Here is a 23638-nt window from a genome sequence, read left to right as displayed (position 1 = left end):
GGTAGCTAGAAGGCTGTGTTCTCGGCGAGCTCCGATCAGTTGTTTCTTCAACAATAATTTAAATCAAAAGCAATAAAAAAGTAAACATAAAATATAAAGAAAAAATAAGTTGAAATAAATCATAAAAACCAGAAAGAGAAATTTGAGTCAGTCAGAAACAGCATATTCACATCAGCAAGACAAAGGTTTACACAGGAATTGTAAGAAAGGCCCCTAGTTAAAAACCCAGGATGACATGGCAAATGATGGTCTAAAATCATTGACTAGTGACAAGATACACCCGATAAAGAACAGAGCATGTATTGGAACAAGATGTTTGACATGTGGTAGACTTGACAAAAATGACATGATAACTAAAAATCACAATTCCATTGACTTTTGATGTGCTTAATCTATTTACCTCGTTGCAACAGTGCCTTTTACTGTACATGTTTGATTGACATGTGTTCATTTGGTTCATTTTCAATGCCAGAGATGACCCCACAAGTGTATACCATTACAAAAAAGATTCACTTAACTTGTTTGGGCATGACTTAAAGTAAAATATGAGGTTGCACTTTACAAAACAATAACAGTAAATTAGCCATTCATGCCTGTCCAGCATTCCCTGCAATTTAAGTCATATTTGAATTGACTGAATTGATTGATAACAACATATTTATTTAATAAAAAAGTTGGATGGACAAGGCTGGAATAATAAAACAAAACACAGACAGTATCTCAACATTTGTAAAACTTCTGTGTTATAGTATGCATTATGAAGACTTCCCCTAAAATTGCTTGCTCTAGCACAGTCTAAATGAAGGATAACTCAAGTTAATGTAAAGTGCAACCTGTTACCACATTGATATACACAGCCGCACACAATCATAAAGCCAATAAGAGTGAAATGGCCACTAAACAAATGAGAACAATTCAAAAGAATATTTTTATTCAACATGAATCAAAACATTGTTTGCTGGAAATGATAAATGAACAGACAGACATTGATTCCCAGTGTTTCCACAAACATGAAATAACAGAACAATTGAAACAGGGAGACTTTTGGTCAACATGGAGTGGGTAAGCAAAGCGTAACACACAGTAAACCATGCAAATGTTTGATGAACGACAGATGTTCAAAGAATATGTATCAGGTGAATAAAATAAATGATTGATGAACAGGTTTTGTCAGGTAGATCTCTTTCTATACTATGGCTGTATGAAGGAAAATATGTACACTGTATAGAGGGACCTTTAGACACTAAAACTAATTAGAATCACATTAACATCTGAAATCAATCAAAAATTTAATGCAAGTAAAAATGGGAAACTCACTCGCTGCTGGGTCGGTCAAATAGCTGTAGCGCTTACGCAAAGCTAAGGAGGCAAAGGTATGACGTCGTTCTGGCTTTTCAGTCTGAAACAAACAAAAAAAGAACAAAAGATGCTTTAACATAAAAAATATGGTGAAGTGAGATTCTGATCTATCAGAATTAGGTCTAAATATTAATGTTAATTTGTTAATTTAGATACCTCAGTGCACGAAATCTGTCCTGTTTTTAGTGAATCAGCACATGCTGTTAGTACTGGCACAAGGAGACACTGCAGGTGTACTGTAGTGCCTCCTCTGGAGAGTAATGCATCTCTTTACTCACTGCATTTCTCAATGTCATAGCTTCAGACAAAATGTGCTTTGTCTGTATGGTCTACTCCAGTAACTGGTCAGCATTGGCAAAATCCAACTTCCAGTTAGTTACGTTGTGTTGAATGAACATGCTCTTATCATGAAGACACGGTACACCTTCCTAAAATCAAAATAATAGTAATAATTGTTTCATTTAAATATTAGGACAGTGATACACATTTTGCCTGGTCTCCAAAAATTAAGTTTATATTGGACAATTCTGCATTACGTAATTTACAGTATCATTCAATACTTTTAGAAGTTCCTAAAGTGTCACACGAGACAACTGGGGATTGAAATACATGTTACTGGTTTCTACTTGGGTTATTGCTGCTGTATTACGGAGCACTATGTAAACAAACTGAAATTTAAAGGGTTCATATTCTAAAAATGAATGCATATTTGGTTGTTGTTTAAGGGATGCACAAGAGTTAACCATACTTTAATCATACTGCAGTTATTGTTGGAATATTTTAGTTGTTATAGTCACTAAACATTAAAAAACGCTGTTACTGAACATAATCTAGGTTTAATAACCTTCTGAATTGTCCAATATCAACATTTTGTCCGGTGGGTGGGTCAATATATTTATGTAGAAGTATTATAACACACGTGGCCACTATAATGTAAGTACTCAAACATAAAAACAGCCTCATCTTCCTTCGGTTAAAGTCTCCTCTACATGTTTTGACATGCAGCTGAGAGAGTTAGTGTTCTCTGTTGCAAACAAGCCAAGGACAAGGGTGAAGAAGGGAAACCCCAAAAACAACAAAACAATGACTAAGTAGACAAATGATAAGAGTCAGGGTTTCATCTGAAGCTGACCATAGTCCCGTGTGAAACTTTCTATGAGTTAATAGTACGGATGGAGACGTGGTGATTTCCTGTTTGACATGTATGGAAAGGAAGATAGAGATGGAAAACAAGCTGAGGTGTGGCACAGCAATTGGCTCCACTGCACTTTGGGATGAATACAAATAAATCAATAAATAAATAAATCCTTGCTGATTAAAAACAACTGCCACTTCCACTCATGCACTACATGGGGTCACTTCAGAAATCACTTAGCTGTGTAAAAAAAACATGCAGTCCGAAGCATCTTTCACACCAAGGTACCGTACGGAGACAAAATATCTGCGACACGCATTTTTACTACAGCATCTGCAGTAAAGCCAACAGAAAGGACGACAAAGAAGAAGCAGTTCCATGTGATGATGAAGAATCTGTTTTACCTCATCATCAGGATCAGACTCCATATCCTGTGGTATTCCAAGATGCAGATTGCAGGAGAGGAGAGAGATGACACAATGGAGAGCAGGGACATTATAATGAGCGGGGAGGTGGAAATAAAATTTAGGGGATGAAAATGGAGCAGCAAAAACAACAAAAGGCATCAGAATAAATCTATGGGATTAATACAAAAATAATCAGCAAAATCAAAAAAGCAAAAGCAAAATAAGTTCAGTTTCTTGTGATCAATCGATACCACAACAAACAAACAGAGTCGTCTTTTTGCATAATTCACATGTACCCACAGTGAGCCAGGCAATAGAACAAAGCACGATGTGCAAGTGCGGCTGCATGTGTACGTTGTGGGGTCTTATGACTGGCACAGGCTTTAACACTAATAAAAGACACGAGCAGCAGGCAGTCATTTCTAGACCAAATGAACTTCAATGGCTCCTCTTGATGTCAGGACAACATCACTTTCTGTATTTTAATTTAATTTACATGTCGATGATATGAGATGGCCTGGAAGGATGAGCTATTCAAACATGGTGATCCTACCTTCTTGTGGGTTGGCAGTGTGATATTCAAATTGCATATGGCAGCCTGTGGAAGGCCTTTACTGGATTTTGGCTCTCTCAGGAAGGAGAGGCGGCCACATGGCTCCTGGCCCATATCTCTGACCTGCAGAGGACAGCAAAAGGATTGCATCATAAATTGACCGTGACAAAAAAAAAAAAAATGTAAGAACGACCATGCAAAGTGGAAAATGTGTAAAAAAGCTTTTCTTCTTTCCATCCATGTAAAAAAAGACTAGGACAACAATTGAGTTAGTGTGTAGCTCTGAAGAAAATCACTATTGCTATGAATGTCGACTGATTACTAGAGGATGATCTGACATTTCTGACATGATGTAATCAGCAAGGCACATTTACAAAGGAGACCAGAGTGAAAAACATAGACAGTAAAAGCTAGCAGAGAGAGAGAGAGGGCGAGAGGAGGGATACATTTCATACCTTCACGTTGTAAGGAAGCCTGTTTTCCTTGAAGGAGAAGAAGTTAAAAACCAGCTGTTGCCCACTTTTGGTGAGAGGGGACAGATTGCCATAGCAATCCACGTGGATGGGCTTGCCCTCGAGAACCTACAGAAGTTTACAGACCATCATGCGGTTAAATGAAATGGATGTATTGCATTTCAATTTGTTTTTTATCCACATGAACACACACGACCCCACCTCGATATCTTTGCTCCGGGCCACTTCCTCAAAGTTCTCCTGCTGCTCGAGGGTCTTGTCCACTTTGTCGTCTGTCATGCAGAAGCAGCGCAGCCGAGCCTCAATAGCGTCGTTCATCTTGGCGAACACCACAAACTTGGCCAGGTACGGCACGCAGATCAGCTCCCGGTATAACTGAGACGCTAGACTCACCGTCTCAGGAATCTGGTGACAGTCTGCGAGCCAGAACCTGTGGAGGAGAGGAGAGGACGAAAGAAGAGAGGAGAGGAGAGAAGGAAAGAGGAGAGGAGACACAAAAAAGAACGACAAATTTGGAAGTGAGCCAAGTGAACAATTAGCTTAATATGAGGATGATTTAAAACAGCTTAACGTTTGGAACTCTGCGCTGCACATTTAAGCCATTTTTGTATCAGACTGAAACTCGAGCAATAAATCAAACGAGCTGGGTTTATTCTCTGAAGGGTGAACACAAGCACATGACAGCTGAGTAGTGATCTAATAACAGAACACCAAAAGGGTGCTCAGTTAATATCAGGCTGCACACTTGCCACATGATCCCAGTCTAGTTAGGATGACGGCTCATTACTTTTTTTGTATTATAACCAAGAAGTTCACTTGCTGAGGTCAGTTTAGAGGCAAGTCTCAACAATGTATGGTCAACATGACTTGTGTACCAGTCAGCCAATAACATGTAGAGTCAGGCAAGTGGGGAACTTGCTTATGTGTGTAGTAAAAGAAAAAATGAGATGCTAAAGTCAAGAAAAATTAAGCTGTCCAGAGTTGAATTTTGCCAACTGACAGTAATCTGAGTTTTTGTCTTGTGATATATTTTGGGATTCACTGCCAACTTTTCCTTGCTTCCTGGTACTGCACTGTCACCATTTTGAGGCACACTGAGATGTTTTCTGGCAGCGATTTAAAAACTCCTGTGGATTTACATCTATATTTCAGAGTGGTAGGACTGAGGCTGCAACTAACTATTATTTTCATTATCGACTAATCTGTCAATCATTTTCTCGATGAATCGTTTAGTCCATTACAACTTCAGAAAGCAAAGACCCGTTAAACCTGGAGCCATTCAATTATGGTCAGTTTTGCTTGAAGAATGACTTTATTATCAAAATAATGGCAGATAAATTTTTTTTGAACGCCTAATCGTCTCTAGATCACCAACAGGACCAACATGTACTTAATTTCTACAAGAAAAATAAGAGAAGCAAGACTTTATGACATCTTTATGAGGACACTACAGTGAAAGATCAATGAAGTGTTAATTACTCAGCTTCAGAAAAATGGTTGTAATATTTTTTTATAGTGATCAAATACATGGCATGCTATATATATATAGAAATAGAGCAGTTCAGTATGAGTCTCACCTGGCCGACACATTTGTGGTGAAGGAGACGCAATCGGTAACAAAGGACAGCGGTGTGGTCCCTGTGATGTCCTCCCACTGGGCTGGGGACGTCCCTCCTGCGTGGAACAAGGCACAAAAGATGAGCTCACTGCCTTTCCAACCTTGCCAGAGCTTGAGCTTTTGTAATCCTCATCCTTTTATCTGCTCAGCGCTTCATCTTCCCTCTATCGACCGGTGGCTTTTTTTACATCAAAGTATTCCTGATGTGCCCACGGCTATTCAAGTCATAGTGACTCTGAGTCAACAACCCTGCTTCATGTGAAATAAATGGATGACCAACGACGGCTGGTGTCGCTTAACACATTTATTAGCATCTAAGGATACAATGACTGTCAAAGTATGTGTAGTAAATAAGTTAATGCTCGGCCTGTAGAAGCATTTGGGATAGAGGAAATGCTGCAGTGCTGTCGTGCTCCAGTTATCTTCAGGTCTACTTGCCTGTGATGCTGCAGAGCAGACGCAGGCAGGGTGCAGCGTCGCCTCGGTGGCCGCTGGGATGGCCTTCTGCCGATCGAGGCGGGACGGGGATCGTCATAGTGATCGGCTTGTGGAACTTCCTCCTCCTTGGCTCAACAGTGACGATGGGGCTGAAGGTGGCTCTGTTTCCGAGGATCGCCCTCGCCATGTCGTCTGGCACAGGCTGGGCCTGAACAGAAACACGGGAAGACAGAGGAAAACGGTGTTGATGAAATGGTCGGTCAAACGTTCCCTGAACTTTCTATGAAATAAAAGCGTCCAGGGCATGACAGGCGGAATCAAATATTCAACCACAAATAGGTCAGGAACATAAATATATAATAGGTCAGTGGACAGTATCTGCAAAGAAACAGCCGAGTCATGAAACAGATTCCTGCCGTACCTGCAGGCCAACACGGATCTTCTTGGTGAGCGCCCCCTGTGGAAACGAGGCCTGGACCATGGGCACGGTGCTGCTGGACAGCATGCCTCCGTCGGGACCCATGTGGTTAGACTCCTGCTTGATCCGCGACACCACGGCAAAATACTGAGGGAAATCGCTGGTGACGATGCGGCAAATGCGCTTCTTCTCCAACTCGATAGGACTGTCCAGCTCTGTGACATAAAATGTTGCTCTCATGAATGTGATCTTTAAGCAACATTTAATGGTTGTTGTCTCTTTCCGAGGAAGTCACTAAATACACGTTCTGACTTTATAAATATATGTTAACGTTAGGTACTATTTAGGTATGACATTTTGGTCAGTGTCACTACAAAACAGGACAGTAAATAGGCTAAGCAGAGGGAAAAACTTGTTTCTGGAGTGAAAGTTAGATTTTCTAGGTCACCAGCTGACATATAGCCCTGGGTTATGTGGTGTAGGTTTTCCTAAGTGGTTCAGTTCACCTTCATCCATTCACTGCGGACACAAAAACTGTCTTTGTACAAACTAACGTTGATAAATGTTAAAAACACACAGAATAACCTTTCCTTTACCTTCATCCATTCCCGTAAGCAGCTCAAAGAGGTCTTCTGGTCTGGCGTCAGACTGGTGCTCCTTCCACGTGTCACCATTGTCACTCCTCAACACAATCAGCTCCCTCTCTTTCCCCCGCATGGAACCGAAATGAGGGATCTCCACAATCACAGGACTGAAAGAGAAAATAGAACACGATGAAACTTAAATAAGTAAAAGAAACCCCGAACTTTATGGCAGCTTTGAGGTTTTAATAATAACTATAGTAATTAGCTTCACTGGCAATCCATAACCATTTTATGAGTCATGATATTCTAAGTTGATATCAGGAGATATCTCAGATTTTTCCACTATCTGCAGAAGACTCATCAACACAAAGTAAAAAAAAATCCCAAGCGTCCTACCCGAGGAACTGAGCCCCAGCTGGTCCAACCTCCACCAGCCGGCTGACCAGCCCCTCTCCCTCCACCATGGGTGGGGGGTAGGCCAGCTTGTGCCTTTTGGCCAGGCGACAGGTGATGCGTGTGGGCGCCGTGCACTTCCTCGGAGGGATGATGATGCGCATGCCGTTGTGGCGGCTGCCTCTCATGGAGCCACCTCGGGCATCCACCATGAAGCTGACCAAGAACCTGCAAGGTGTAAAAGGAGCAATGTTAAGAGGAGGAAAAGACACAGACAGACAGAAAGATAGAAGGAAGCTTTACCACGGACACAAGTGAGGAGGACGTTTCCCATGCTGTGATCACCGTACACCCAAACAAAGTAAGGAAAAGAGAGAAAATAACAAAAATAGAGAAAGAGCAAGAGATAGAACGATAGGAAGAAGAAGAAAAAAGATGCTTTGAGCTCTGAAAGTTGGCAGCTCTCACCTTCAGTTTCCTCAATTTAGAACATTAAAACACAGTTTGAAACTAAACAGGGTGCTAAGGAAGTTGCAGAAAGTTTAGTTTCCATCCTGAGGCTGAAGGTGAGAGTGTTGCCACATTTCAGTTCCTCTAAAGCAGCATCAAATGGTGATCAGCACCAGGTGATCAAATATTAAAACACCTGCACAGATGTTTCACCAAGATAGGATTAATGTGATTCATATGTGATGTGTCTTCAAATAAAGAGCAGGTTCTGGCATCCCATATAGTCATTGACACAAGTAAAGAGTTAAGATGGAGTAGGGTGTATTTTCTATGAGCAGCCCTTAAGCCTAAAGCCAAACGTGGCTGTTCTTTTCACTACCAGTGATATGTACTGTATGGCTGCTTTTTCTATACTGTATGCTGGACGTAGCAGAATCCCTGTAACGTTATGAGCAAGATGTATTTTCAATGTGCGCTGTGAGAGGAAGAGAGATGGCACATCAATGAAGAGACTACCAAACACGTTGACTACACACTTCTAATATCTAGGCAGTGCAAATGAAACACCAGACCACACGGATGAGACGAGCACAGAGCGGAGGAGAGAAGGCCAAGTGGGGAAGAGAGAGAGTGTCGAGGTGAGAGGGAGACAGAGGTGGAGGAGTGAGAGTGACGTCACTGCGGCATCATGGGTGAGAGCAGCGAACTCAGTCATCACCTGGAGTCATACTGAGGGAGCGGGGAGGAGAGGCTGGAAAATAAACACAATGGAGGCAATGCAGGAGGCAAACCCCCAGAACCTAGTTTTAGTATCAACGTTTCACAATCACTGTTGGGATCTGTAGCAACTACTGAAGATGAAGGAGAGATTAAAAAACTGCAGAGGGGGGAAATCAACGGAAAACACAAGACACACTGAGGACGGAATTACAAAGAACAAAACAATAAATACAAAGACAGACAAACACACAAGGCCTAAGAATGAGTCAAACAAAACTGGACATGAAACACTCCAGTATCTCATTTCTGAGCAAATTAGGCATTAGCTTCTGTACAAAGACAGCATCATTCATCGAGAGCATGTCATATATTCAAAGTATGCGAATGAGAGCGAAATCTTATCCAAATGAAACACACGAGCTACTGTGCCATGAGCTCACACAGAGTCTGCTCTTTGTTTCTGTGATGACAGAAATAGAGCCTGATGTCAGTGAACAAGAGGGTGACATCTGGACCGTGTCTTTAGACTTGTGGTATGACATGAGAGCTTTTAGAGGACAGGACTGCGTCTTTTGTTGCTGTAATGTAATGTGTACAATAGCAGCGCTGCAGAAAGCCCACAGCTCTGCATCATGTCTGCATCAGTGCTGCAGGGTTTGCTGAATATTGACTCTTAAGGGGAGAACAGAATACAATACACCAGTTTTGTGTGCAGTGAGCATAGAAAATGTGTTATTTATGCAGTAGTTATGTGAATGTGCATGCTGTGTATATGTCAGCTTTTGAATGTAGGGTATGTGTGTGTGTGTGTGCACGCTGGTAAACAGATTGGATGAGACAGTGCGGCTGGTCTTACCCAGAGTGAATGGGACTGGACACAGTATTGTGGCTGTGGTCCATGGTGTCCGGAGTCCAGCTGTAGCGCCGCATACACTCAGAGCTGTAGTCACTGGTCACGGCCAGGTGCTGGGAGAAGAGAGAGAGAGGCGAAGAGACGAGGAAGAAGAGATGAGACGGAGAAAGAGGAGGATTAGGAGCGGCAGATAGATATGAGGGGAAAAAATGAGGAAGGAGGAAAAAGGGACAAAAATAAAAACTATTTTAAATGGAAGAAAAGATGCTAACCAAGAAGACAAAAAAGAGCTAATTATGAATCATTGCACCACATAACCCTCCCTTCTTTTTGCTCTACCATGCATGGTATGGGGCAATGAGCTGATAACATGTACGTCTTTTTAACTCACCACGATCAGGACAAAAAGACACAATAAATAACACGGTGAATGTGCTACACTGAAACGTACAAAAGTTACATCCGGCAACTATGAAACTAGGAACCGGAGACCAGCTTTATTAAATGATGATGTATGTGAACATCGAATCATGAGAACTCAAGTACACTGAAAGTAACGTGGGAACGACCAAAACACAGACCAGCACGAATGAATGAGATGAGAACGGCATGGATCCAAAACAAACAAATATACAAAACTCAAGAGCAATGGAAGCTGAACCACAAGTGACGATAACAAAACTGACGAATGAGTCGGACATCCGTGAACTCTTTATACCTTATTGAGTGGGTCAACCAAGTAGGAAATGTCTTTACAGACACTCTGAAGCTTAGGGGAGAAGAGAGACAGTTCAGAAGTCACACTTGACGTCCAGACAAATGAGTTCGTGGAGCTTTGTTTTACTAAAAGATTGAGTTTCCACAAAAGGAAACATGATCCTATCTCTGTGAAGATTAGATGGTTCTACAATTTAGTCAAACAAATCCTAAATAACTGAAACTTCATCCTGCGTATGTAGCAGATTATACAACGATGAACAGACCACCGTGGAGGAAGAAATGATTTGATCTCATGTATATTTTCAGTTTGATATGATACCAATGTAATGGGAAGCCCGTTGGAAGTCCAAAACATTTGCTTATTTTTGTTACAGAAGAGAGTTGAAGAGTGCATATTTTGGCCATGTATAGTTCGAGATCTTGGGTAATGATGTCATTGAACCTGTCGGTTATGTCCCTAATATTGTTTCTGAGAAGAGGTTACAGTTTCTGTTTTTGCTCCTGACCACCAAAACAAGCCCTGGACCGGCTAGACGAGCTCTGCAGAGGGCTGCGTGTTTTCCGTGAGGAAGCAAAGAGGGGCCTCCCCAAAGCCCTTAGGTTTCAATAAACTCTTCGTCAAGGTGCTATACACTCTCCCTCAGCACTTTGGCAAAAGAAAGCATGGCGTCAACGCTGCTTCTGTTATGACCTTTGTGCAACACAAGTAAAGCTACCCTGATTTAATTCTACCCAGCGTGCTTTTTCTCACCAGGCCACTGACAGAAAGACCCCCAGGGAATTCGATGAAGAAGAGACACTGAAGCTTAAAAAACAGACCGCTAAAGATACGACGGAAGGAAAAAATGGACAAATACAGAGAGAAGGAGAAAAGGGCAAGAAAAGAAAGACAAGAAATGTATCTTACCGTGTCCTTTGTGGGCGCCAGAATCTCTTCGATCATCATGCTGTCCCGTGCATAGGAGCTCCGGTTGAGTGTGTTGGACCTATCCGAACTGAAGGAGCGGAGGCTACATGTTACCACGCAACCCGGCGTGAAAAGTGACGGGCAGGGGAACACGACATAAAACAAAAAGCAAGGAATCCATTACTACATGCAACCTCCAGGGAACCAGGTCTCTTTTACTTACTGGACGGAGAGAGTCCAAAAGGTATAAGTGGAAAATAGAGAGAGAGAGAGAGAGAGAGAGGCTTCAGAGCCCGCAGTTTGACAGAGATAAGAAACTGCAGCAGGTTATTCAGAGATGGAAATGTGAGCGAGGTCAGTTTGTTTGCATTGAGAGATAGAGCGGAAGAGGAAGAGACTGAAAGAAAACACAGACGGCTGTTCAGAGGTGTGGTTTGGTGCGCATCATGAACACAGACGTCACTAAGTGTGTCTAAATGATGAAATATGACAGATTTGGGGAGAGTATGCGCAGCTCGCTGACACGTTTCCTGCGTAGACAGTAAAAAAGGGACGGGATCTGCTCAAGAGTGTCTCAAACGACTCGAGCTTGAAGACTGACACCGCTTCATTCTAAGATTAGCAGCTGACCTAGACCCGTTTCTGAGCAGCAGAGATATAAAAAGGGAAGCTGCTCGTTTCTATCCGTCCTGCTGCAGTCTGCTTTATGGCTGTGTGCGCGGTGACGTGTGCCTGTTTTTGCAGCCTCTCGGGCTCAATGCGGTGCTGTAGATTCCTTTCAGGGTTTTTTTTTTTTTTTTGTCCTGTGCTGTTTTTTTTGCTACAGGGTTTAGATCAGAGCAGAAGAGCCGACGCACAATCACGATACAGACATTTAAATTGTGCGCACTTGTTAAGGGCATACAAACGGCGTTTATGATGAGTGTGCGTTTGTGCACTACGAGGGGCTTGCGAGGAGATACGATGCCACCGACAAAAGCCTCATTTTGTATACTGTACGTGTGTGTGTGTTGATGTGTCCTGTGTGCGAGTGCGGAGGGGGGAATGCAGAGCTCAGCGTGTTTGAGTGGGCACACTATTCAGCACAGAGAGAAGCCCTTTATTCAGCACAGCCTGCCTACCCCACCATCGAAGTTACCAAGCAACTCTGTACGGCCTGAATGGACTCGCTGGCATGGCAGCACTATACTATCCCCCCCCCCCCCCACCCCCACACCCTGTTTGTTCTTCACAGCTTCCTCCTCTTTCTCATTCTGTCCATCCTCCTCTCCTCCCGAAACACTTACGCTTCTCAATGTCCTTCTGTGCCTTCTAATGATCTTGGTTGTCCTCTTTATTGTCTGTCATTTATTTCTGCTTGTCATGCCACCGCTGTCCCCTTCATCTCTTCCTCTATCTCCACCATCTCTGATGTTACTAAGACTCGACTGTTTTAACGAGCAGTTCGCTCAATGGAAGACTCCTCTTTCCACACCACTCCATTCATTTTAATCAGTCTGTCTTCCTCGCGGTAAACTACACTTCATATTGTCCAAATCACTGGATTTTTTTTCGGCCTGGCACCACCAATGGTCCTGTGCTTTTAGGAAGGCAACTGTGTGGACAGTCGTTTGTGTTATTGTGCGTACACGTGAGTGGTTGCGCGCAAATGCATCAGTGTGTGTTTGATGCCTGTGTCTGTCCTCCATGATTTCTAAATGCTGGAGCAAATTTCCAGCGAAATATCAGGCCGTTAAGTTTCCATCTCTGCAAACCGTGATTTAACATCCATGTTAATCCTGAATAAATCTTCAATTACTCCACATGTAAATAGAGGGGATAAAAGGGGCGTATTATTAAGAAACTGATGTGTTTGATCCCTGGAAGTTACACCCAGTGGCACAACAAAATTATATATATATATATATATATATATATATATATATATATATATATTATAAGTGCCACTTAAGAACAAGCCACCTCAAAAAGTTGTGGAATTATTCCAAGAAACGTCTGCAAAAAAACAACAACACACATTGTGGCTTTTATTCTCTCATTCCGAGAACGATTGCCTCTTTTCCACACCTGCATCAAAAACATTTTCTTTTTTAAGACGGATTAGAAAACATGATGGATGGTGATCAGCTTAAATGGAGCGACGATCTCAAAAATTACAACACGTGACAGCAAGAAAGTGACAAATCTGTTACCACAAACAGAATGACGACAACACTGGATGATGGTCAATGGATGAGTCATGGTTTGGGTTGGTGGTTTTAATGGGTGTAGGGTTGAACAGGGTTAAACAGGGGAAGGGCACACCATTCACGACTAATGATGCTTACTACTTCTACAACTACTACTCTGTTCTTACCTGAGTCTAGGGCTAGAATGAGGGACACGGTGCAGGAAAACAAGGAAAAGAACAAAATAGAAGAGTGAAAAGCGAAGCATTTTGAAGACATTCAAGCATGATGTGGCTTTCATTTCTTTACCCCATACGACATTGATGCTGTGCTTTTGCATGGTGGTGTGCTACTAGTTAAGTGTGTGTGTGTGCAGCCCATTCAAAAAGCAAACCATGCAATGTCGATGTCATAAACAGAAAGTAAGGAGAAGGAAAGAACTTCATCATACATTCGTTGATCAATAAAATACAAGATTTCACAACATTTTACCCACGAAGAAATAATTCTCAACGATTTTAAAATAATTTTTTAGCTTAATATTCTTCTACTTCATATGCATTACACAAAAGCAGCAGCATAAAGGATCAGTTCAAGTATGTAGCTCTAATTTGGAGCAGATGGAGATATTATTTTTCCCAATATAATTTCTCTGTAGTACCCTTAAATACCAATAAACTGTCAACAATAGTAAAAAAAACAGCAGTTTTCAAACCCTCAAATGTGGTCCCAAACCTCTTAACTATCATAATTTAGATATTTTGAACTCCTAACAACAATTCACACAATTCACTTCAAATGTCTTTCCAGTAAACGACCGGTTGGGCTCGTCAAACGTGCTTGTTTGTGGAATATCTCCATTTAATTCACTGTTGCCCATGTTTTTCTAGCGACCCGCTGGTGTTAGCAGCTCCCTGTCACAGTTAGTGTCGTTGTTTTTATCAATCTAACCATCACAGTACATCAGCCATCTGTCCGTGTGGCTACAATATACACTCTGGGGCTGCACAGCACTTGTCCTGTGTGCTGCCGATGTGTTTTCGCCAGAGCCTGACAGTTTTCCACTCCATACTTTGTTCACTATCTGAAACTGTCGTTCGGCCTGTGCCGAATCTCGATGAGCAGCTGTTCCCGGAGAGTATCAAAGGCCTCACAGTTCAAAGATACAGCTTATATCTCTTGTGTTACACTATGGGCCATTTGTAATCTTTGCCTGGCTTTGACTGAGGCCACATAAAACGCTGAATCATTTTGTCAGGTTGAATCATTGGATGGCAACTTTCCAGCTGCTTTCTCCAGCGATTTCCATTATTCTGTTGTGTGTCAGTGTGTGTGTTTGTGTCTGAGTTTATGTGTGTGTTGGAGGGGCTGTACATTATATGATCTGTTTCAGTCCAACAACACCATATCTGATGCGCAGATGCAACCACACCATCAACATCAGATATATACAAACATAACCTGGCCACAATATTCTACGGACAAGTTGGAGCAAATAGCTATCAGCACTGCACCAGAGAACATCAGTGACATTCACAATATAAATGACAGGTGCTTACCTGGCTGAGCGGGCTCCTATGCTGAAACCCATGTACCCCTCCTGAGGGAGAGAGTCATCCCCCAGCTCTTTGAGGTCCTGAGGCCGCAGGTATTTGTCCGTGTCCCCGGTCAACGCATCCTCACCTGGTAGGGGGAGGGGGGGGGGGGGGGGATGATATCATAAAATCCTCCTGTTAACTTCATAAGCCAATCCGGGCAAATAGAGGCGATGCGGCACCTCAGGAAGAAAAACAACAACCCTCACTGCTGACATCAGTCTCTCACTTATTTGATCATGGTACTTAGAGGAGGCCTTGGATCATTCATCTAAAGCACTCTGCTGTTTAACCCAACATACATCACTGCAACTGCATAGCCCACTGCAACTGTGTCTATTCATTTGGCTGTGACACAACAACAACAACAACAACAACAACAACATGAAGCTGGAGGACTGAGCAGCACCGATGATTGACTGGTTTAGAGGTTAGACAATAATCATGTTTTAGAGGATTAATGCCATCAGAGGCAGCAGCAAAGCCACTTTGCGGTATATCTGGATCTCTCCTGTAAAACCACACGCAGCTCCTTTCACAACACTCTACAGGCAGAGCGCAGAGGGTTTAACAGCGACCAAAAAGCATGAGCAAATAAACAGAGAATATGCAGAACCGCACCGCACCTCGATCGGCGGACCGGTGGACGATGACACGCCGGTCAATGAAGCCGGCGGAGCGGCTACTGTGTTTCCCCTTCTCCCTCATGTCCGGCTCTGTCCTGCCTGCAACACTGTGCTCCTTCACCGCAGCCCCTCCCCCTGCCTTCAATACTGCCGCACTCCGATCAGACACCAGCACCAGTGTCAAGCTGGATGACAACGGTAAGTAGGCGTTTCCGGTGTCACATTTCAAAATAAAACCGTCGGCGAAAAGATTTTTAGGTCGTCAAACCTCGCTTAAAACAATGAAATGAACACCTGTTATTTAAAACTCACGGAACCACGTGACCAAATGAACTCCCCAACGCAAAATGTTAACGGAATATTAAGTTTAAGTTAAGTTAATTCATGTGCTTCAATTGGGTTTGCTTTACATCCCTCTGTGTTATTACACAAACGACCAACTTCTACTGTCTACAACAGGAATATAGACCTATAGAAAAGTCATATGCACTGGCTCTGTGCAGCCAAATACTTTGACAATATATCATTATGTTCAATGCATTGAATCAAGAGTTCAAGAAAATTCTTTAGTTTCTCTCTGCGTACACTTTATCATCTTAATTTCCTAATCCCAGAACTACCCTCAACTATTCTGAAGACAATGCTGTATTAATCAATATACATGAGAGTAAAGACAAACTGCAATATGTTTCCAGTGAAATAAAAGTGACATTAATTGAGGAAGGAACTGTTATATCTGGAAATTTAGTGTTTTTTTTCCCCCAGTATCCTAACATGCTTGGATGTCAGAGCAAAATGATGAGCCTGCAGCTTTACATGCACCTTTAGTCTAACACTAATCATGTGAAACCTTAGATATCAACGCAAGAAGAAAGCTGAAAGCAAACTAACATAATATTACGGATTTAGAATTCAAGACAGGCTGCATAATTCTTTAGGTTTATGTGATGCTTTTATTCTGATGGTTAAATTGATCACCTAACTTCCTGTGTTTTTCTAGCTGTTTCTGTCTGACTTGACACAACTGAGAGACAATTGGCTCCCCGGTGCTGTAATGTATCACCGTCCCATTCAAGCTCAGTTACCCCACACACGCACACACACCCCGACACGTCCACACACACACACACACACACACACACACACACACACACACACACACACACACACACACACCCCTCCTATTGTTGGCTATCATCTGTGGTACAAAGTCACCGCATTAAACCTCACTCTCTCTAACAGCAGTAAAAAACTAAAAATAAATGTAAAAGGCTGAGTGAATTGCCATCAATCTTCACCATCCAATAACATAAAGAAATAATAATGACTAATTTCACATCGGTTCTCATGACACTCCACGTTCTGTCTATCGGTCGATCCTCTGTGTTTTATGTGTTTTTTTATTATTCTATTTTTTACACCGCAGTCTTCAAAACACCAAAGAACGACCATTTAAACTTCATCTGATGCTCTAACGACTTACCTTTGTTCAACGCAGCCATATTGATCACAACTCTTCTGATATCTCTGGGTTATTTCTATTTTTCTAAAGCTCCGTTAAAAACGTCCCCAGGATGAACAGTAAATCCAGTTAGAGGTGATCGAGGACTATCAAGTAGTCCATTCAGTGCTTCTGGCGCTGATGGAAAATGTTGCCCTCTCTTCACCCCACGCACTTAACTCCACTCAGACCAACTTGCGCGTTTGCCGCCGGTGCGCACATCTCTGCCGCATCTTTCACCGCAAATAAACACAATTCAAGCTCTTTCTAAGTCAGCACTTAGACAAGTGCACATCGCTGTGAAGAAAGAGTAGAAGTCAAAGCCATCTGCCATCGGCGGTCACACCGGGGGTTAATTCTCCTGCAGGCGGCTCAAAAAAGCTCATCTGATGGGATTTAAAGAGAGAAAGTCTCGGTGCGCCCTTTGGCTCACCAGCATCCACAACAAACTCCGGCTGAAGAGAGTCAACAAGGGGCCGCACTGAAAGTGTTTACCCTCTCTCTGTGGAGAGCAGAGTCAGCTGACAGGTTGTTTGAGCAAAATGCTTGGGAACATCCGCAGAAGAGACAGTGACGGAGAGAAGAGGAGAACTCTCACTGGACACTCCTGTTTTTTTCTTCCTCTATGGTGGAAGTCTGGCTGCATGTCAAGCTGGGAGTGGGGCTAGAATAATGATGAAATAACCACCATCATTTTGCTTTTTTTTAAATTCTTGAGCAACATTTCTCTTCCATCTACATGTTGCACACAATGACTAAAACTTGCACAAGTACATTTAGAACATTTATGCAAGAGGTGTCTGGCAGTTAAAGACCTTCAGTACACACAACACCAACTGTAGTAATAATATCCTCTCGGGCCAGTGAGGGAGTGTGCCACTCAATACTATAGACAGAAGAGCACAAGGAGTTAAGTTGATCTCTAAAGACGGTACAATTAGTGGCAACAAGTAGTAGTCTATAAAAAGCATGACATGAGCATTGTGATTGCACAGGCAGGCCACACACACACACACACACACACACACGCAGACACACACACACACACACACACACACACACACACACACACACACACACACACACACACACACACACACACACACACACACACACACACACAGATGAAGGAGTGCAGGCCTGAAAGCAGTAGCTAACTGAAGCCGGTGTGGTGCTGCTTTCCATTGGTCAAAGTGAATCTCAAGTGTGCGCTGCACCACTACAATGCTGATGAATTATGCACACAGTATAAACAGTTCATGAGGCCGTGGAGACTCGTATTTATAATTCCTGCGCGGTAGCGATAACACATGACAATGAGGATCTTCATCGTGCAGCTACGGCGCAAACTCATCATTCTTCGCCTGATACGTGTGTAGTATGTAACTTGTTGATTCTAGCTGTATCACCTGACATAGAAACTCCACACCCCCCCCTCCTACTGTCCCCTAAGCAACAGCCCATGAACAAGCTCATCAATTTTACAGGCCTGTTGGCTCTGTGGTTCCAAAACAAAGGGCAGGCGACTGAAGTGGGCGGCCCGAAACAATGTGACTTGTTCTGTAAACCTGGCGGTGGCACCCGGTCCTGCCCTGCTCCAGCAGCTATTCCGGTATGATATCATTATTGTTATGTAATTTAGTAGGGTTTACATACAGTGAGACACAATTGTTTCATTGACTGCATGCAGGCCTTTTCATTGTCTGTCTCAACTGAATAAAAAGATAAAGTGAGTCACATTGACCTTGTTTTCATTATTTCACAGCAGCTCCTTCAAAAAGAGATTTCAAGCGGATGACACTTCACAAAGTGTCTTTGATGAGGACGATCACGCAGTACAAGACTGATGATGTGCAAGCAGTTAAAAATAACACGTGCTTTCAAGTTGCAGCGAAAATAACATCGGCAGTGTCAGTTTGCGAAACAGAAACAGGACACTCAAGCCTGCCAGAAACCCAAGAACAGATTCAAGGCTAAAACAGCTAAAACATGTTGAAGTTTGTTGACGGTTTTCTTGAACAAATTGAAACAGCTGAGAGTTCATTCTTTGTCTGATGATGGCAGACTGACAGTAAATAAAACAAAAGAAGTAGAATATCTGCTATCTGACCCTCTTATTGGCTCGTGGGATGAGAATATTTTTACATCAACAGTATTCATAAACTGCATAATAACTAAAGTGCATGACCATAGCATTCAGTTACAGTGTATGTGTGCTCTGGCTGTTGGTTGAGTCTATTCAGATTTTGCCTGGAGACTTTCTATTAAAGATGAACAGCAAAGCTGAAGCGTAGTACAGCAAAGGCTTGGCGGCTATAGCTGTTCAATGAGACAGGTGAGTTCTGCTGCAGTGTGTTATGTTAAAGCGAAACAAACAAACAGAACGGTGGAGGCAAACCGGTGACAAATACCTTCATCAACGTCTGAAAAAGACTCCTCATTGAGAATTTCTGGCACATTGGCCCGGACTGTGTGAATTGAATACACATACAGTGAAACATGCGCATGTTAATGAAAACGACATCACATAGCACAGTCACAAGTGTACGGAAATCATGCAGGGTATTGACATTGCTTTTTTGTAATCAAATCATGAAGTCACAGCAATGGTTTGCAAGTATTAATCAATGTAATTTTAGTACTAAATGTGTGAAACATAGTAGAATGAAGCAGTAATTTGAGCATTCTTCACATACCTTCATCGTCGGACATGTCGAGGAACTCATTCATGGTCTCTGGGACATTGATTTTGTGTTTTTCTGATGCACTCTGTAAATGTGGAAAAAAGATGGACAACTGAAACATTCAGTTTTGACAAAATTAAAAAAAATTCTCAAACATATTTAATTTTTCTGGATAAATCCCTGAAACTTTAAACCTGTTCCAGAAGGAAAATATGAGTTACAATGATGTAGTACACTTTTAAGAATATAAGAATATAATATACCACATGATCATTTGAGTTCCCTATTGATACTTGAAAATGTTATATCACCTGAAAATGTATATATTTTGGAGACAACTGTAGTCAGTCAATGACAAGTTCATCATTTACATTCCAACGTGTGACCTTCACGTATGTTTCCTAATATGGACATTCAACTGAATCTTAGCCGTGGCCTCTGTCACCGTAAGAAGTAATAATACCGTTTGTTTGAAGGCCATTTTACTCCACATAACTGACCAGGCTGCAAATGTAGGTTCAACAGAGACATAAAACAACAGCAGAGGCCTCTGCACAGTGAGTAATAGATCAATCCCACAAAGGTGTAGGGAATCACCCTTGATCTTTAAGTTACTTCACTGTGCATAGAGACAGTTACGACTAATACACTTTGCTGCTGATTGTGCAGGATCCTCAGTGACCTCTTTGTCCGTCTCTTCACTCACCCCCCCACTCTCACTCCTGTCACCTTGCCGTCATCATTCTGCCTCTCTTTCTCCCCCCCCCCCCCCCTTCTCCCAGACACGTGTGTGGGACAGATCGCTGTTAGTGACCTGAGCTATTTGAGGAGAAACTTTGAGCTCCAATCAAAGCCCTCTTTCTCTCTTAATCAGGACAACTTCCCACATGTGACACAGCGTGACTTATTGACTTACTTGCTGGCTTATTTGCAGGTTTCATTCGATCACTGCATTTACAGTTTGTTGCCAGCTCAGTTCACTACAGCTGCTCAGTAAGGAGCACTAAACCAATAGTGGTTTTACATGTTTTAGTCCAACAGGGACAAATACTCCAGACCATTTTTTTAAGCATATTGGAAGGTTTTAGAAAATAGAAAACCTCTCAACGCAACAAACATCTAGAATTGTACTATTTATCACAGATCGTCCAAGTTTTTTTTTTTTTTTTTTGCCGTCTAACTCCTGATTGCAATGCTTTTTGGTGGTTGCTGAGATTGATTTTCTAATGATAGTTTCAAGTTGATTTTAATACAGTTTAGAAATGAATAAAAATCCGTTGCTGTCGGAAAAGTGGAGGAAATCAATTAAAAAAGTGAACTACTTTAATATGTTTGAATGAGTAAGTGTATGCAAAGTATGAGATTCGTTAATGTAATGAAACACGCATAACTGAGGATGCTGAATCCTCACTTTTAAGATGTTTTTATATTCGATCTCGCTTTGCCTGGGTTCTAAAAAAACCTCAAGAACAACTTTTCAACGATTCTAATTAACCTCAATGTCACATGCATTCATTGTAATAGGCTGGCTCTTGTATTCAACCCGCTTCCAAGTTATAGAAAAATATTCATCAGACTTAAATTAGCTCGAACTTCATTGGTGATGCGATTAGAGCTTGTGTGCATTTAATCATACGAGATGCCGAGAGACAAGAGCCTCACCATGGTGGTCAGGTTTTCATCCGTCACGGGCCTCAGAGTGTCCACCACAGAGATGTATCCAAGACGACGGGCGATTGATAGTGCAGTGTTCCCATTCTGACCAGGGAGAGAGCAACAGGAAGGTATTCACAGGGAGGCGCAACAGAAAACACAAAAGAGCATTCAGTATTTCATCACGCTTCAGCTCTGGTGGAGTGTGTGTGCGTGTCTGTGTGTTTGTGCACTGACCACGGTGAGCTCGTTGGCCGTGGCCCCGCGCTGAAGCAGCAGGTTGATGATGTGGGTGTGGCCCTGCTGAGCTGCTTGGTGTAGAGGAGTGTACCCGTTCTAGACAGAGACACACAGGCACAGTCATATTCAAATTGTATGAAATCTGAATGTGACAGAAGATCTACACAAAAACAGTAACATAAGACCGGGCGTGTGAGTGTGTGTAGGTGGGCGAACATGTGTTTCTCTACCTTGGTTGTGCCGTTGGCTCTGGCGTGGTTCTGCAGCAGGAAGTTTGCCATCTTTGCGTTGCCATAGTGACAGGCCACGTGCAGCGGAGTGTAACCCATCTGCACGAGGAAGAGACACAGACATGAAAGGGCGAGGAGATGAAAAGGGGAGGAAAATACAGCTACGCATGCTGACTGGCGGCCTCATCTTATTAAGTCACAGTTTCTGAAAGAACTATTTGTATAACAGTGCATTTTTAAAAGAATTTTGAATAATTGTGCAAGAAAAAAAACTGTATTTTTAGCATGCCATCTTTGATTATAAATATAGCTTCAAAACTGCATCATATTTCACGTCCTCGTTGAGTTATGAGTACAGTGCATAATGCTAATGGATGAGATCAGTGAGTGAATAACCTATTTGCTGTAAACAAGTGTCCTGTCAGCACAAATACACACACACACACACACACACACACACACACACACACTACATAACCTTGTGTAAGTCCAACCTTCAACTGCTGCAGGTTTGTCTCAGTGAACGTGAGCAGCCTGTTATGGGGCTTGTGTGTGTGTGTGTGTGTGTGTGAGTGTGTGTAAATGAATGTATGTGTGACTGAATAAAAGAGCATGTGTGTCTGTGCTGCAGTGTGTGCCCCCACAAAGACATGAACACCTTCCTCTCAGGTATCAATCCTTTATTTATCTATCACCCGAGATGATTGCGGACCAAGTGTGTGTGTGTGTGTGTGTGTGTGTCTGTGTGCCAGAGTATTTTTCTGATGCCATGACTAGACTAAAACTACAGAGAAAAACACGAAGCCAATCATAGAGTCAATGATGTGTGTGAATGAAAGGTTATGCATCAAACCCCAACTGTAAAAAGCGATTTGAAGACCCTTATCTGTGTGTGTATTTACAGTGTGTGTGTGTGTGTGTGTGTGTGTTTGTGTTTGTGGGTATACGAGCTGAGAAACCTTTACCTTCGTTTGTGGGTTGACATCAGCCCCGTGGTTGAGAAGGACTTCTGCCACATTAACCTTGTCCTCCTGGGCTGCCAAGTGGAGTGGTGTAAGTCCGCTCTGGGTATGAGGATAGAAACACGTGTGAATACACAAAATAAATGTGTTATGGTGGAAGCACATAAGACTGAAACATGCTATCTCTCTCAGTAAACAAGATGCTGGAATCCAGTGGTCGACAGTGTCTTTAACTATATTCTAAAAATGGTGATTACGGTGATAACAGCAAGGGTTAGTATCTAGGATTGTTGTCTAGTAGCTGGTTACATACTGTAGCTCTGTCACTGATTTTACCTTATTGCACATGTTGACGTTAGCGTTCTTGGTCAGCAGCAGGGACACCAGGTCCACGCTGCCCTCCTGAGCTGCTAGGTGAATGGGGCTGATGCCTTGTCGCGTCACTGCGTTGGTGTCGGCGCCGTACTCCAGCAGCGTGGTCCCAATGTCCATTTGGTTCTTTTTGGCAGCGATGTGGAGCGGCGTGTAGCCATTCTGAGGCAGGTCAAAGAGATGCAGGGGTTAGGAGGCTGGACTGAGCTCTTCTCCTACTTTAATGGATTATTGTATCTATTATATTGTACTAAAAATTGGCTTGTTATGCTCAGTGTTTTTGTAATTTCACAATGTCAGATCATTCTGTCTTTAGTACAGAGATGCGACGCATGCGCCACGCTTCTGCTACAAGTCTGTGATCATGCTCTCCTCGCATCGGAGTGTGTAGACGCTTCTAGACAATTCCTAGTGAACAAAGGATTGATCCCTTTCCAAAAGCCCTCAAATTAGAACAAGCACACCAACTTTAGCACAAAGCCGAATTAAACACAATGTATAGAGGGAGAAACTAATGACTAAGAGTGTGGGAGGAACGAAGGAATAAAAAGAGACAGATACAGATTCAGAGAGAGAGAG

The 23638-nt window shown here is 42.5% G+C and overlaps 1 protein-coding gene across 1 annotated transcript in view; it reads right to left on the bottom strand.

The window, feature by feature from the left end:
* Positions 1 to 23638, bottom strand: part of ank3a (ankyrin 3a) — an 86511-nt gene that overhangs the window by 18789 nt on the left and 44084 nt on the right. Inside the window, exons 17-35 of the mRNA XM_076075821.1 lie at positions 23024 to 23221; positions 22691 to 22789; positions 21726 to 21824; positions 21493 to 21591; positions 21265 to 21360; positions 19615 to 19687; positions 19330 to 19386; positions 14756 to 14879; positions 11029 to 11131; positions 9405 to 9514; positions 7382 to 7606; positions 6998 to 7152; positions 6405 to 6616; positions 5984 to 6191; positions 5505 to 5601; positions 4129 to 4357; positions 3910 to 4035; positions 3455 to 3577; positions 1318 to 1399 (exon numbers count right to left, since the gene is read on the bottom strand). Of these exons, the coding sequence (XP_075931936.1) occupies positions 1318 to 1399; positions 3455 to 3577; positions 3910 to 4035; positions 4129 to 4357; positions 5505 to 5601; positions 5984 to 6191; positions 6405 to 6616; positions 6998 to 7152; positions 7382 to 7606; positions 9405 to 9514; positions 11029 to 11131; positions 14756 to 14879; positions 19330 to 19386; positions 19615 to 19687; positions 21265 to 21360; positions 21493 to 21591; positions 21726 to 21824; positions 22691 to 22789; positions 23024 to 23221 (2515 nt within the window). The remainder of the gene's footprint in view (positions 1 to 1317; positions 1400 to 3454; positions 3578 to 3909; positions 4036 to 4128; positions 4358 to 5504; positions 5602 to 5983; positions 6192 to 6404; positions 6617 to 6997; positions 7153 to 7381; positions 7607 to 9404; positions 9515 to 11028; positions 11132 to 14755; positions 14880 to 19329; positions 19387 to 19614; positions 19688 to 21264; positions 21361 to 21492; positions 21592 to 21725; positions 21825 to 22690; positions 22790 to 23023; positions 23222 to 23638) is intronic.

Source organism: Anarhichas minor, unplaced genomic scaffold (assembly GCF_050575085.1).
Source record: "Anarhichas minor isolate MPS153535 unplaced genomic scaffold, ASM5057508v1 ptg000054l, whole genome shotgun sequence".
NCBI lineage: Eukaryota > Metazoa > Chordata > Actinopteri > Perciformes > Anarhichadidae > Anarhichas > Anarhichas minor.
Note: the sequence above shows the minus strand (reverse complement) of the source record. Positions and strands in the feature narration are given on the sequence as shown.